This window comes from Petromyzon marinus, chromosome 70 (assembly GCF_048934315.1).
Source record: "Petromyzon marinus isolate PM22_M1 ecotype Great Lakes invasive population chromosome 70, UKy_Petmar_22M1.pri1.0, whole genome shotgun sequence".
Classification (NCBI taxonomy): Eukaryota; Metazoa; Chordata; class Hyperoartia; order Petromyzontiformes; family Petromyzontidae; genus Petromyzon; species Petromyzon marinus.
This window is the reverse complement of record NC_133736.1, coordinates 3,079,059-3,095,598: the sequence shown is the minus strand read 5'-3', so window position 1 is coordinate 3,095,598 and position 16,540 is coordinate 3,079,059. Positions and strand designations below refer to the sequence as shown.

At 51.2% G+C, this 16,540-nt stretch overlaps 1 protein-coding gene across 1 annotated transcript in view; it reads right to left on the bottom strand.

Moving 5' to 3' along the window:
* Window positions 1–16,540, bottom strand: part of LOC116957128 (alpha-2-macroglobulin) — a 100,358-nt gene that overhangs the window by 10,295 nt on the left and 73,523 nt on the right. Inside the window, exons 26-30 of the mRNA XM_076055185.1 lie at window positions 12,026–12,273; window positions 10,274–10,531; window positions 8,600–8,724; window positions 3,634–3,724; window positions 3,048–3,119 (exon numbers count right to left, since the gene is read on the bottom strand). Coding sequence (XP_075911300.1) covers window positions 3,048–3,119; window positions 3,634–3,724; window positions 8,600–8,724; window positions 10,274–10,531; window positions 12,026–12,273 — 794 coding nt within the window. The remainder of the gene's footprint in view (window positions 1–3,047; window positions 3,120–3,633; window positions 3,725–8,599; window positions 8,725–10,273; window positions 10,532–12,025; window positions 12,274–16,540) is intronic.

Below are 16,540 nucleotides of genomic sequence, written 5' to 3'. Positions count from 1 at the left end.
CATTGTTGTGGCAACGTTGTTGTGTGACAACGTTGTTGTGGCAACGTTGTTGTGTGGCAGCATTGTTGTGTGGCAACGTTGTTGTGTGGCAACGTTGTTGTGGCAATGTTGTTGTGACAACGTTGTTGTGACAACGTTGTTGTGGCAACGTTGTTGTGGCAGCTTTGTTGTGTGGCAACGTTGTTGTGTGGCAACGTTGTTGTGGCAACATTGTTGTGGCAACGTTGTTGTGGCAACGTTGTTGTGTGGCAACGTTGTTGTGGCAACGTTGTTGTGGCAACGTTGTTGTGGCAACGTTGTTGAGTGGCAACGTTGTTGTGTGGCAACGTTGTTTGTGTGGCAACGTTGTTGTGTGGCAACGTTGTTGTGGCAACGTTGCTGCGTGGCAACATTGTTGTGGCAACGTTGTTGTGTGGCAACGTTGTTGTGTGGCAACATTGTTGTGTGGCAACGTTGTTGTGGCAACGTTGTTGTGGCAACGTTGTTGTGGCAACGTTGTTGTGGCAACGTTGTTGTGTGGCAACGTTGTTGTGGCAATGTTGTTGTGACAACGTTGTTGTGGCAACGTTCTAGTGGCAACGTTGTTGTGGCAACGTTGTTGTGGCAACGTTGTAGTGGCAACGTTGTTGTGTGGCAACATTGTTGTGTGGCAACATTGTTGAGTGGCAACGTTGTTGTGTGGCAACGTTGTTGTGGCAACGTTGTTGTGTGGCAACGTTGTTGTGGCAACGTTGTTGTGGCAACGTTGTTGTGGCAACGTTGTTGAGTGGCAACGTTGTTGTGTGGCAACGTTGTTTGTGTGGCAACGTTGTTGTGTGGCAACGTTGTTGTGGCAACGTTGCTGCGTGGCAACATTGTTGTGGCAACGTTGTTGTGTGGCAACGTTGTTGTGGCAACGTTGTTTGTGTGGCAACGTTGTAGTTGCAACGTTGTTGTGTGGCAACATTGTTGTGTGGCAACGTTGTTGTGGCAACGTTGTTGTGGCAACGTTGTTGTGGCAACGTTGTTGTGGCAACGTTGTTGTGGCAACGTTGTTGTGTGGCAACGTTGTTGTGGCAACGTTGTTGTGTGGCAACGTTGTTGTGTGGCAACGTTGTTGTGGCAACGTTGTTGTGTGGCAACGTTGTTGTGGCAACGTTGTTGTGTGGCAACGTTGTTGTGTGGCAACGTTGTTGTGTGGCAACGTTGTTGTGTGGCAACGTTGTTGTGTGGCAACGTTGCAGACGGTTTGGAATATGTTCGATTCAGATGGGTCAGAACGACAGCGCCCCCTACTGGACATCACGGTGACTAGGAGATGTTAACTACCTCGCCTGGTGTACAGGAGGTCGTGGGTTTAATCCCCACCCTGACGATGCCTGCTGTATGTTTGGACTTTGCGTGTCTCTCTCTCTCTCTCTCTATCACCATCATCATCATCATCACGGTGACTAGGAGATGTTAACTACCTCGCCTGGTGTACAGGAGGTCGTGGGTTTAATCCCCACCCTGACGATGCCTGCTGTATGTTTGGACTTTGCGTGTCTCTCTCTCTCTCTCTCTATCACCATCATCATCATCATCACGGTGACTAGGAGATGTTAACTACCTCGCCTGGTGTACAGGAGGTCGTGGGTTTAATCCCCACCCTGACGATGCCTGCTGTATGTTTGGACTTTGCGTGTCTCTCTCTCTCTCAGTATCACCATCATCATCATCATCATGACGGTGCTAGGAGATGTTAACTACCTCGCCTTGTATACAAGAGGTCGTGGATGCAATTCCGACCTTAATGCCTGCTGCTGAGTCTGCTTGTCTCTCTCTCTCTCTCCACATTTCGAATGAACATCGCCGCGCGTGTAGAGTATTTGTCTGCCGCTATACATTTGCACACGATGAGAAAGACGACGATGATGATGATGATGATGACGATCAAGCCGCATCTTCCTTGATCGGCTATATTTCGTAATAGCCAGGGGTAGCTTCTGACAAAAGAGCAACTAAATAGCAGCCTAGTGGGGCCTTACAACTGGTGAAATGAAAATAAGTTTATAGTTTAATAGTTTCTTACAGGACCCTGCTGGACGTCTGCGGAAAAAAAAGAGAGCTTCATGGCTCATCGGATTTCTCCGGGGACGAAATCAAGATTCTGATTCGTGGTGGCTGCCAATCAGAAGGTTCGCATCCCTTGTTAGGGGATTATGACTCAGAATCTGTGTTTAGACTGGAGGAGGAGGAGGGGGAGGAGGAGGGGGAGGAGGAGGAGGGGGAGGAGGAGGAGGGGGAGGAGGAGGGGGAGAGGGAGGAGGAGGAGGGGGAGGAGGAGGAGGAGGAGGAGGAGGGGGAGGAGGAGGGGGGGAGGAGGGGGGGAGGAGGAGGGGGAGGGGGGGAGGGGGGGAGGAGGAGGAGGAGGAGGGGGAGGAGGAGGGGGAGAGGGAGGAGGAGGAGGGGGAGGAGGGGGAGGAGGGGGAGGAGGAGGAGGGGGAAGGGGGGGAGGAGGGGGAGGAGGAGGGGGAGAGGGAGGAGGAGGGGGAGGAGGAGGGGGGGGAGGAGGAGGGGGAGGGGGGGAGGGGGGGAGGAGGAGGGGGAGAGGGAGGAGGAGGAGGGGGAGGAGGGGGAGGAGGAGGAGGGGGAGGAGGAGGGGGAGGAGGAGGGGGAGGAGGGGGAGGGGGAGGAGGAGGGGGAGAGGGAGGAGGATGGGGAGAGGGAGGAGGGGGAGGAGGAGGGGGAGGAGGAGGGGGGGAGGAGGAGGGGGAGGGGGAGGAGGAGGGGGAGAGGGAGGAGGAGGAGGAGGAGGGGGAGGAGGAGGGGGGGAGGAGGAGGAGGGGGAGGGGGGGAGGAGGAGGAGGGGAGAGGGAGGAGCAGGGGGTGGAAGCGAGGGAGAAGGGGGGAGAGAGGAGGGAGAGGGAGGAGGGGAGGGAGGGAGAGAGAGGAGGGGGAAAGAGAAGAGGGAGGGGGCAGAAGGAGGGGGGGGCAGGAGGGGGGGGGGATGAGGTGGGGAGGGGTCCCAGCCCACACCAAGACACCATGAGCACCACCACTCAAGTTGGAGTTCCCCGGCTGCTCACCTTGTCCAGGTAAATGACCACGCGGCTTGCATCCACCTCGACCTTCTTCACGAAGTCGTAGAAACTCTGCAGCTGTGTTAGAGACAATACGCGGGTTCAGGAGACATTGGAGGGATGTGATGTGACGTGACATCAGAGCAGTGATGATGTGATGTGACATCGGAGCAGTGATGTGATGTGACATTGGAGGGATGTGATGTGATGTGATGTGACATCGGAGCGGTGATGTGATGTGACATCGGAGCGGTGATGTGATGTGACATCGGAGCTGTGATGTGATGTGACATCGGAGCGGTGATGTGATGAGACATCAGAGCTGTGATGTGATGTGACATCGGAGGGGTGATGTGATGTGATGTCACATCGGAGGGGTGATGTGATGTGATGTGACATTGGAGTGGTGATGTGATGTGATGTGACATCGGAGCCTGTGGATTGTTCCACCGCAAGTGGTGGTGGCTGACTGTTAGTGGACGAGCTTTCATCCAGCAGCAGATTGACCACGGCTGCTGATGGCCATTGACGACGATGACGACGACGACGATGACGACGATGATGACGATGGAGACGATGGAGACACACCAACCTCTTTAAGAGAAGACTTCACCGGGCTGTACCCGGAGATCATCTTCACCTCCACGAGGGCCATGTTCGACTCGCCTCTCTCGCCGTGGTAGCTGAAGAAGGAGGGAAGGAGGGAGAAGAGAAATCACAAGGAGGGAGGGAGAAGGAGGAGGATGAGGAGGAGGATGAGGAGGAGGATGAGCGTCACGTGGCGACGCTCATTGATGGCAATGTTTGGCTCCCGCACTTTGTAGGCCTCCATCTCTCGGATCGACGTCCGCGGTGCATTAAGCAGCACTGCCCATAGACTCATAGACTCAGCACTGCCCATAGACTCATAGACTCAGCACTGTCTATAGACTCATAGACTAAGCACTGCCCATAGACTCATAGACTCAGCACTGCCTATAGACTCAGACTCAGCACTGCCCATAGACTCATAGACTCAGCACTGTCTATAGACTCAGCACTGCCTATAGACTCAGACTCAGCACTGCCTATAGACTCAGACTCAGCACTGCCTATAGACTCATAGACTCAGCACTGTCGATAGACTCAGACTCAGCACTGCCCATAGACTCAGCACTGCCTATAGACTCAGACTCAGCACTACCTATAGACTCAGCACTGCCTATAGACTCATAGACTCAGCACTGCCTATAGACTCATAGACTCAGCACTACCTATAGACTCAGCACTGCCTATAGACTCAGCACTGCCCATAGACTCAGCACTGCCTATAGACTCATAGACTCAGCACTGCCTAAAGACTCATAGACTCAGCACTACCTATAGACTCAGCACTGCCTATAGACTCAGCACTGTCCATAGACTCAGCACTGCCTATAGACTTATAGACTCAGACTCATAGACTCAGCACTGCCTATAGACTCAGCACTGCCTATAGACTCAGACTCAGCACTGCCTATAGACTCAGCACTGCCCATAGACTCATAGACTCAGCACTGCCCATAGACTCAGCACTGCCCATAGACTCATAGACTCAGCACTGCCCATAGACTCAGCACTGCCCATAGACTCATAGACTCAGCACTGCCCATAGACTCAGACTCAGCACTGTCTATAGACTCATAGACTCAGCACTGCCCATAGACTCAGCACTGTCTATAGACTCATAGACTCAGAACTGCCCATAGACTCAGCACTGCCCATAGACTCATAGACTCAGCACTGCCCATAGACTCAGACTCAGCACTGTCTATAGACTCATAGACTCAGCACTGCCCATAGACTCAGCACTGTCTATAGACTCATAGACTCAGCACTGCCCATAGACTCAGCACTGCCCATAGACTCATAGACTCAGCACTGCCTATAGACTCATAGACTCAGCACTGCCCATAGACTCATAGACTCAGCACTGCCTATAGACTCATAGACTCAGCACTGCCCATAGACTCAGCACCGCCTATAGACTCATAGACTCAGCACTGCCTACTAATAGACTCAGCACTGCCTATAGACTCAGCACTGCCTATAGACTCATAGACTCAGCACTGCCTATAGACTCATAGACTCAGCACTGCCCATAGACTCAGCACTGTCTATAGACTCAGAGACTCAGCACTGCCTATAGACTCAGCACTGCCTATAGATTCATAGACTCAGCACTGCCTACTCATGGACTCAGCACTGCCTATAGACTCATAGACTCAGCACTGCCTATAGACTCAGCACTGTCTATAGACTCAGCACTGCCTATAGACTCAGCACTGCCTATAGACTCATAGACTCAGCACTGCCTATAGACTCAGTACTGCCTATAGACTCAGACTCAGCACTGCCTATAGACTCATAGACTCAGCACTGCCTATAGCCTCAGCACTGCCTATAGACTCATATCCTCAGCACTGCCTATAGACTCAGAATCAGCACTGCCTATAGACTCAGCACTGCCTATAGACCCATAGACTCAGCACTGCCTATAGACTCAGCACTGCCTATAGACTCATTTACTCGGCATTGCCTATAGACTCATAGACTCAGCACTGCCCATGGACTTATAGACTCAGCACTGTTCATAGACTCAGCACTGCGCATAGACTCAGCACTGCCTATAGACTCATAGACTCAGCACTGCCTATAGACTCATAGACTCAGCACTGCCTACAAACTCATAGACTCAGCACTACCCATAGACTCATAGACTCAGCAGTGCCTATAGACTCATAGACTCAGCAATCCCTATAGACTGATAGACTCAGCACTGCCTATAGACTCATAGACTCAGCACTGCCCATAGACTCAGCACTGCCTATAGATTCATAGACTCAGCACTGCCTACTCATAGACTCAGCACTGCCTATAGACTCAGAGACTCAGCACTGTCCATAGACTCATAGACTCAGCACTGCCCATAGACTCAGCACTGCTTATAGACTCATAGACTCAGCACTGCCCAGAGACTCATAGACTCAGCACTGCCTATAGACTCAGCACTGTCTATAGACTCATAGACTCAGCACTGCCTACTCATGGACTCAGCACTGCCCATAGACTCATAGACTCAGCACTGCCTATAGACTAATTTAATCAGCATTGCCTATAGACTCATAGACTCAGCACTGCCTATGGACTCATAGACTCAGCACTGTTCATAGACTCATAGACTAAGCACTGCCTATAGACTCAGCACTGCCTATAGACTCATAGACTCAGCACTGCCTATAGACTCATAGACTCAGCACTGCCTATATACTCATAGACTCAGCACTGCCTATAGACTCAGCACTGCCTATAGACTCATAGTCTCAGCACTGTCTATAGACTCAGCACTGCCTATAGACCCATAGACTCAGCACTGCCTATACTCATAGACTCAAAACTGCCTATAGACTCAGCACTGCCTATAGACTCATTTACTCAGCATTGCCTATAGACTCATAGACTCAGCACTGCCTATGGACTCATAGACTCAGCACTGCCCATAGACTCATAGACTCAGCACTGCCTATAGACTCATAGACTCAGCACTGTTCATAGACTCATAGACTAAGCACTGCCTATAGACTCAGCACTGCCTATAGACTCATAGACTCAGCACTGCCTATAGACTCATAGACTCAGCACTGCCTATAGACTCATAGACTCAGCACTGCCCATAGACTCATAGACTCAGCACTGCCTATAGACTCATAGACTCAGCAATCCCTATAGACTCATAGACTCAGCACTGCCTATATACTCATAGACTCAGCACTGCCTATAGACTCAGCACTGCCTATAGACTCAGCACTGCCTATAGACTCATAGTCTCAGCACTGTCTATAGACTCAGCACTGCCTATAGACCCATAGACTCAGCACTGCCTATACTCATAGACTCAGCACTGCCTATAGACTCAGCACTGCCTATAGACTCATTTACTCAGCATTGCCTATAGACTCATAGACTCAGCACTGCCTATGGACTCATAGACTCAGCACTGCCCATAGACTCATAGACTCAGCACTGCCTATAGACTCATAGACTCAGCAATCCCTATAGACTCATAGACTCAGCACTGCCTATAGACTCAGCACTGCCTATAGACTCAGAGACTCCGCACTGCCCATAGACTCATAGACTCAGCACTGCCCATAGACTCAGCACTGCCTATAGACTCATAGACTCAGCACTGTCCAAAGACTCAAAGACTCAGCACTGCCTATAGACTCATAGACTCAGCACTGCCCATAGACTCATAGACTCAGCACTGCCTATAGACTCATAGACTCAGCAATCCCTATAGACTCATAGACTCAGCACTGCCTATAGACTCATAGTCTCAGCACTGCCCATAGACTCAGCACTGCCTATAGACTCAGAGACTCAGCACTGTCCAAAGACTCAGCACTGCCTATAGACTCATAGACTCAGCACTGCCCATAGACTCATAGACTCAGCACTGCCTATAGACTCATAGACTCAGCAATCCCTATAGACTCATAGACTCAGCACTGCCTATAGACTCATAGTCTCAGCACTGCTCATAGACTCAGCACTGCCTATAGACTCAGAGACTCAGCACTGCCCATAAACTCATAGACTCAGCACTGCCTATAGACTCATAGATTCAACACTGTCCATAGACTCATAGACTAAGCACTATCCATAGACGCATAGACTCAGCACTGTCCATAGACTCATAGACTCAGCACTGCCCATAGACTCATAGACTCAACACTGCCCATAGACTCAGCACTGCCTATAGACTAATAGACTCAGCACTGTCCAAAGACTCATAGACTCAGCACTGCCCATAGACTCATAGACTCAGCACTGCCTATAGACTCAGCACTGTCTATAAACTCATAGACTCAGCACTGCCTACTCATGGACTCAGCACTGCCTATAGACTCATAGACTCAGCACTGCCTACTCATAGACTCAGCACTGCCCAAAGACTCTGTACTGCCTATAGACTCATAGATTCAACACTGTCCATAGACTCATAGACTAAGCACTATCCATAGACGCATAGACTCTGCACTGTCCATAGACTCATAGACTCAGCACTGCCCATAGACTCATAGACTCAGCACTGTCCATAGACTCAGCACTGCCTATAGACTCATAGACTCAGCACTGCCCATAGACTCATAGACTCAGCACTGTCCATAGACTCAGCACTGCCTATAGACTCATAGATTCAACACTGTCCATAGACTCATAGACTCAGCACTGTCCATAGACTCATAGACTCAGCACTGTCCATAGACTCATAGACTCAGCACTGTCCATAGACTCATAGACTCAGCACTGCCTATAGACTCATAGACTCAGCAATCCCTATAGACTCATAGACTCAGCACTGCCTATAGACTCATAGTCTCAGCACTGCCCATAGACTCAGCACTGCCTATAGACTCAGAGACTCAGCACTGCCCATAAACTCATAGACTCAGCGTTGCCCGATCCCAGGCTCTAAGCTATGCTGGGTGCAGTGTCCCCTCACACGGCCATCGTGAACCCCATGCAATGGCCACCTGACTTCCACGTTGATTTGGAAGCCCTTGCGTGCTGCCTTGGAGCAATTTGCCGGGTTGGTGGCCACGGAGAGGCTGAACTTGGGCTTCGAAGCTTTGGGGGGTTCGTTGTACTTGAGAGAGACCTGCAGCGACAACAGGCAAAGATCCCCCGTGTAGCCTCTAACAGACTGTTGGGGCAAAGTGCTGTTAGTAACGAGTAGCAATGCCTATACACAGACAAAGATCCCTCGTGTAGCCTCGAACAGACTGTTGGGGCAAGTGCTGTTAGTCGTAACGAGTAGCTGCGCCTATACACAGACAAAAATCCCCCGTGTAGCCTCTAACATACTGTTGGGGCAAGTGCTGTTAGTAGTAGCGAGTAGCAGCGCCTATACACAGACAAAGATCCCCCGTGTAGCCTCAAACATACTGTTGGGGCAAGTGCTGTTAGTAGCGAGTAGCAATGCCTATACAGAGACAAAGATCCCCCGTGTAGCCTCTAACAGACTGTTGGGGCAAGTGCTGTTAGTAGCGAGTAGCAATGCCTATACAGAGACAAAGATCCCCCGTGTAGCCTCTAACAGACTGTTGGGGCAAGTGCTGTTAGTAGCGAGTAGCAATGCCTATACACAGACAAAGATCCCCCGTGTAGCCTCTAACAGACTGTTGGGGCAAGTTCTGTTAGTAGCGAGTAGCAATGCCTATACACAGACAAAGATCCCCCGTGTAGCCTCTAACAGACTGATGGGGCAAGTGCTGTTAGTAGCGAGTAGCAATGCCTACACACAGACTAACTGTGCCCCTCGGTCGAACCGGCGTCTCGCCTGGTACACAGGAGGTCGGAGGTTCGATCCCGACCCTGACGCCTGCTGTATATTTGGAGTTTGCGTCTCTCTCTCTCTCTCTTTCCCCGTGGTCTTGTGGATTTGTATTATTTTGCTGCTATAAATGTCCAAAGGATGAGCCACTTTTGTTGAGATATCATTTGTGGCCAGGTCGCTTGCGAACAACGAGCGAATACCTCAGTGGGCTCTGCCTGGTAGGATGGGGATGATTTAGCATTGTATTTGTGTGTGATTGAGTGATGCGTTTAACTTTCTTGTACTTTGCACTGCTATCGTGTTTGTGTAACTGTGTTGTTGTTGTTGTAACGTTCTTACCCCCGTGTGCCCCTGACTGGGAAATCTGTGAACAAAACAGCTGTATAGCTCATCGGATTCCGAGTGAACACCTCGCCAAATTCTAGATTTGAAGCTTTCGTGACTGCAGGGATCCATACTCTTTGGTTCTATTCGGTAAAGTCACGTAGGTAAAAAATAAAATAACAAAAATCACGACGTTTCGGCCACAACACAAGTGGCCTTGTTAACACCTCGCCTATATCTTCTTCCTGTTGGTAGGTCTACAGACCTGGAGTTAGATCTTACCCTGTCATGGTGATCATCATCGTCATCATGACAGCACGGTCCCTTCACCTGATGAAGGCCACGTGTGTTGTGGCCGAAACGTCGTGATTTTTGGTATTTTATTTTTTTACCTACGTGACTTTACCGAATAGAACCAACGAGTATGGAACATCGCCAAATACAGGCATCGTCAGGGTCGGCATTGAGCCCGCGACCTCCTGCAGACCAGGCGAGGTAGTCAACATCTCCTCGCCCCTGTGGTGTGGGCCTCCACCGGCGCCCTCACCTGGAAGAGCACGCAGCCCTGGCCCGTGGCCTCCACGATGCAGGAGGACACCAGGGGAGCAGGAACAGGAGGAGGCAGCTGCACCTGGTGCAGGATTAGGGCGTTGGTGGCGTCGATGGAGACCTCCCGGAGCAAAGTGCGAGCCGAGTCCAGCACGACCGCCTTGATACCGCCACCACCACCACCAGCGCCACTGCCTCCACCACTGTGCATCAGGGCGGCAAAGGCCGACAGGGCTTGCAGGCCAACTACTGTGTCCTGCTTGGGGTTGGTCAAAGAGGGAGGGAGGCAGGGAGGGAGGGAGGGACAAGAGCTCAACACGACGGCAAGAAGATCTAACTCAAGGTCTGTAGACCTACCAACAGCTAGAAGATCTAACTCCAGGTCTGTAGACCTACCAACAGCAAGAAGATCTAACTCAAGATCTGTAGACACATCAGCAGCAAGGAGATCTAACTCAAGATCTGCAGACACATCAGCAGCAAGGAGATCTAACTCAAGATCTGCAGACACATCAGCAGCAAGGAGATCTAACTCAAGATCTGTAGACACATCAGCAGCAAGAAGATCTAACTCCAGGTCTGTAGACCCACCAGCAGTAGGAGGATCTGATTCAGGAGGTGACCAATGGAGTCAGAGGTCAGAAAAATCTGCTTACATGCAAGGACACCTGCATGCAAGCAGATCTTACCCTGTCGTGGTGATCATCATCATCATCATTACCATCATTATCAATCATCACCATCGATTACCACAATCATCAATCATAAAGATCAATCATCATCAAACATGATCGCCATCAAACACCATCATCATCATCATCAACCACCACCACAGTGGCCATGAACACCACAACGAGCGTGATGATGACGGGCGCGGTGACGGGCCGCGGTGACGGGCTGCGGTGACGGGCCGCGGTGACGGGCCGCGGTGACTGGCTACGGTGACGGGCTACGGTGACTGGCTACGGTGACGGGCTATGGTGACGGGCTGCGGTGACGGGCTGCGGTGACTGGCTACGGTGACTGGTTACGGTGACGGGCTGCGGTGACTGGCTGCGGTGACGGGCTACGGTGACGGGCTACGGTGACGGGCTACGGTGACTGGCTACGGTGACGGGCTACGGTGACGGGCTACGGTGACGGGCTGCGGTGACTGGCTACGGTGACTGGCTGCGGTGACTGGCTACGGTGACGGGCTACGGTGACGGGCTACGGTGACGGGCTGCGGTGACTGGCTGCGGTGACGGGCTACGGTGACGGGCTACGGTGACGGGCTACGGTGACGGGCTGCGGTGACTGGCTACGGTGACGGGCTACGGTGACGGGCTGCGGTGACGGGCTACGGTGACTGGCTACGGTGACTGGCTACGGTGACGGGCTGCGGTGACGGGCTACGGTGACGGGCTGCGGTGACGGGCTACGGTGACGGGCTGCGGTGACTGGCTACGGTGACGGGCTACGGTGACGGGCTACGGTGACGGGCTACGGTGACGGGCTGCGGTGACTGGCTACGGTGACGGGCTACGGTGAATGGCTGCGGTGACGGGCTACGGTGACTGGCTACGGTGACTGGCTACGGTGACGGGCTGCGGTGACGGGCTACGGTGACGGGCTGTGGTGACGGGCTACGGTGACGGGCTGTGGTGACGGGCTACGGTGACTGGCTGCGGTGACTGGCTACGGTGACGGGCTACGGTGACTGGCTGCGGTGACTGGCTGCCACAACGAGCGGTGGCGACCGCCTCCTCGCCTGCGTGGACGAGAACCCCCCGTAGGCGTTCCGCTGCTTGCTCAGCCACTGCACGACGCCGATGTTGGAGCTCGTCGCCGAGGCGTCGAGCCGCCGGGGAGCCGCCAGGCGGCTCAGCAGCGCGTACGCCGTCGTCTCCACGGCGGCCGACGTGGCCCCGCCGTAGGGCCGTCGGAAGTTGAAGCCCCCCTCCTCGTCGTCCTCGTCGTCCTCCTCCTTCTTGGCCTCTTCCCAGTGCGTGAGCCCGCCTGGCACAGGGGGCGGCGACGATCGTCAGGTCGGTCACGCGGGAGGTCGTGGGTTCGATCCCGAACCTGACTTATGCATACTGCTGTATATGTGGAGTGTGCGTGTCTCTCTCTCTCTCTCGTCATTATCAAGGTGGCTAGGAGATGTTGACTACCTCGCCTGGTATACAGGAGGTCGTGGGTTCGATCCCGAACCTGACGATGCCTGTCTCTCTCTCTGTCTCTCTGTCTCTCTCTCCCCGTAGTGAGATGTTGACTACCTTTGAATGGTGTAGAGAAGGTCGTGGGTTTTAATTCTGACACTGTCGACACCTGCTGTATATTTGGAGTTTGCTTGTCTCTCTCTCATCATCATCACCATGGTGGCTAGGAGATGTTGACTACCTCGCCGGGTATACAGAAGGTCGTGGGTTTTAATTCTGACCCTGACGAAACCTGCTGTATATGTGGAGTTTGAGTGTCTCTCTCTCATCATCATCACCATGGTGGCTAGGAGATGTTAACTACCTCGCCGGGTATGCAGGAGGTCGTGGGTTTGATCCCGACCCTGACGATGGATGCATCTCCAGGTCCTCCTGTTTTCCCCTCCACATGTACAATCAACATGCACTCAGAGTATTGGCTGCTGCTATAAATATCCACATGATGATGATAAGCCACTTCGTTGAGCTCTGAAAAAAAGAGCTATATAGCTAAAAAGCTCAGTGAGCCTTACCTGGTAAAAAAAAATATATAAAACTAGTTTAGCATAGTACGATTGGCCACATACGGTGCAAATTAAGTTCAACATACACACACACAGCACAGTTGGCTACGTACGGTGCAAATGAAGTTCAACACACACACACACATAGCACGGTTGGCTACATACGGTGCAAATGAAGTTCAACATACACATAGCACGGTTGGCTACGCACGGTGTGAAAGAATTTCAACCACACACACAGCACGATTGGCTACGTACGGTGCAAAAGAAGTTCAGCGTACCCATACACACAGCACGGTTGGCTACGTACGGTGCAATAGAAGTTCAGCGTACACATAGCACGGTTGGCTACGCACGGTGTGAAAGAATTTCAACCACACACACAGCACGGTTGGCTACGTACGGTGCGAAAGAAGTTCAGCGTACACATACACATTGCACGGTTGGCTACGTACGGTGCAAATGAAGTTCAACATACACATAGCACGGTTGGCTACGTACGGTGCAAAAGAAGTTCAACATACACACAGCACGGTTGGCTACGTACGGTGCAAAAGAAGTTCAGCGTACACATACACATAGCACGGTTGGCTACGTACGGTGCGAAAGAAATTCAACCACACACACAGCACGGTTGGCTACGTACGGTGCAAATGAAGTTCAACACACACACAGCACGGTTGGCTACGTACGGTGCAAAAGAAGTTCAGCGTACACACATCAACACCCGACTTGACATCCCGACGCCTGTGGCGGCCACGTCTCATTCCTCTCTCCATTGACGCGGCAGCGCCTCCGTCCAAGGCAGCGCTTTACAATCGTCACGAAACAGGAGGTGCTAAGATCGGTTTAGCATGAAGAAGGCTTTCGCGACCTATTCATGAATTTTTATTTATTTAAAGCTTTCGTGACCGCAGGGATTCATATTCTTGGTTCTTTCGGTGAAGTCACCACGTAGAAGGGAAACAATAAAATAATAAAAATGTAAAACAATAAAATTCTCACGACGTTTCGACTGCAACACAAGCAATCATCATCAGAAATTTTTCTTGCTGTGGTTTTCACACCTGATGATGATTGCTTGCGTGTTGCAGTCGAAACGTCGTGAGAATTTTATTGTTTTATATTTTTATCATTTCATTGTTTCCCTTCTACGTAGTGACTTTACCGAAATAACCAATAATATGGACCTATTCATAATAAAGGTTTTTGGTTTAGAAGTATAAATGTTGTGTCATCACCCTCCACCACCCGACACAGCCAGTAAGGTTTGTCACGTAAACAATGCGCCAATTAGTTACTAGTATAGTATAGTGTGTAGTAGTGTATAGTGTAGTGTATAGTGGTGTAAAGTGCAGTGTATATTGGTTTATAGTGTAGTGTATAGTAGTGTATAGTTTAATGAAAAGTGTATAGTAGTGAATAGTGTAGTGTGTAGTGGTGTATAGTGTAGTGTATATTGGTTTATAGTGTAGTGTATAGTAGTGTATAGTGTAATGGAAAGTGTATAGTAGTGTATAGTGTAGCATGTAGTAGTGTATAGTGTAGTGCATAGTCGTGTATAGTGTAGTTTATAGTAGTGTATAGTGTAATGAAAAGTGTGTAGTAGTCTATAGTGTAGTGTATAGTGTAGTGTATAGTGTAGTTTATAGTGTAGTTTATAGTGTAGTTTATAGTGTAGTTTACTACTTCAGCCCAACGGCGTGTTGGAGAGTAAATTTGAGCAGTACGACGTTCCGCTGGTAATTATGTTGTGACTGTGCATGTCACTGTGTGTTGCCGGCCTTGCGAGGCCACGGCGGATAATATGTTGTCATTATGTGCAGCCCGGTTACTGGGCCTAGTGCCACCGGCCCTAGCGGGGCTTGGGTGAGCGCTGGTTAGCGCAGAGGCACCACGTCCGGTGTGCGGTGCGGGCTCACGGTGAGGGAGCGAGAGCGAGCGTCAGCCAGCCAGTGTTACGTTGGGGCACGGTACGCCGGTTGACCTGCCGACGCGTGACCGGATGATATTGGAGGGGCGCCACCGGTGTACGGGGGCCCGCTGGGTGGTCACGCGGTATAGAGGAGCTCTCGGGAGCCTTCGGGAAAGGGCCAGCGAGATCGAGAAGGTGGGCGGGGCGAGAGGCGGAGCCAGCCCCAGCCAGGGGCCGATATAACGGGGGGCCCCGTGTGGGGCTCGGGGTTCGTGACCGCTGGTGAGCGAAGATCCACGTCGGGTTGAAGAAGCCTCGGGCCACGCGGTCCGGGACCGGGATATAGCGGGACCATGTCTAGTTCTGCCATAGCGTGGTTAGATGGGGCGTTCAACACCCGAGTGTAGGTTACGTTATGTTGTGTTGAGCTGATGTCATAAATAGTGTTGCTCCCAAGACAACGTCTGCGACTCACTAGAATTACATCCAGCCAGAATAGTGAAGCAATCCACCAGCTTCTTGTCTTAAATAGAGTAAGATTGACGTCATCATGTTAAGATGTTCAAACACCAAATGGAGAAATTTTTTTGCAAGGAATCGAGTCACTGCATTGATCGCACACGGTACTTGTGCTGAACATGCAAACACTAACATGGCTCTGATAAATTTTGATTTAAAGCTATCGTTACTGCAGGGATTCATATTCTCAGTTCTTTCGGCAAAGTCACCACGTCGAAGGGGAAACAATAAAATAATAAAAATATAAAACAATAAAATTCTATTTTGTATTTTTATTATTTAATTGTTTCCCTTCTACGTGACTTTACCGAAATAACCAAGGACATGGCTCTGATAATTAAACATGGCATTGTCTTTGAAACCGATTGGCCTGCACCATAGACAGCCTTCTTTAGGGCCTAGTCTGACCAGTGCCAGACCACAGAACGCCGCAAGGCGAACAGCACAAGGACGATGCCACCATCAGAACATTTATTACTCAGGGTGAGCAACTACAAAATGGGACCTTTTTCCAGCATCAATAAAGCACGAGGCGTTAAGATGATGTTCGATGGAGCTGGAAGGCGCAATGAGATCTGTGTCTGCAGAGTTGTCCATATTAGGAGGTGTTTGGGTCAGATCCGTTAAACCCGCCACCACCCGACACGGCCAATTCGAAAGGCTTGTGTCACCTAAACAACACACGCCAATTCGTTACTAGCACGGCACACCGGTATGCCGGAGCGTTAAAGCCACGACAACATTTACCATTCGAGTAGCGTGGAGGTTTCGCCAGTGATTAGAACCACCATCATCAGGCGACAGCCACAGAGTTGTGGACAAATCCTCCTCCTGTTTCACAGAGTTGTTGTTTGACGCGGCGCTTCGCGGGCGGGTGAACGGAGTTCACAACTTCGGAGAGCGCCGCCAATTGACGAAAGATTTCGGGGTGATCGTCGATTACGTTTCGTCTGTTTGCTGGTTGCATTGACGACGTCTCGGTCTTACACGCGTTCAGTTTTGGCCCAAATCGTTTCGCTGCAAGCAGCAAAATGGCGATCCATTTCTCGAAAGTCACTCTGGTAGTATATGATGCAATGTCTTTGAAGCTGATTGGTTCGCACCAGAGACAGCTTTCTTTACAGCCT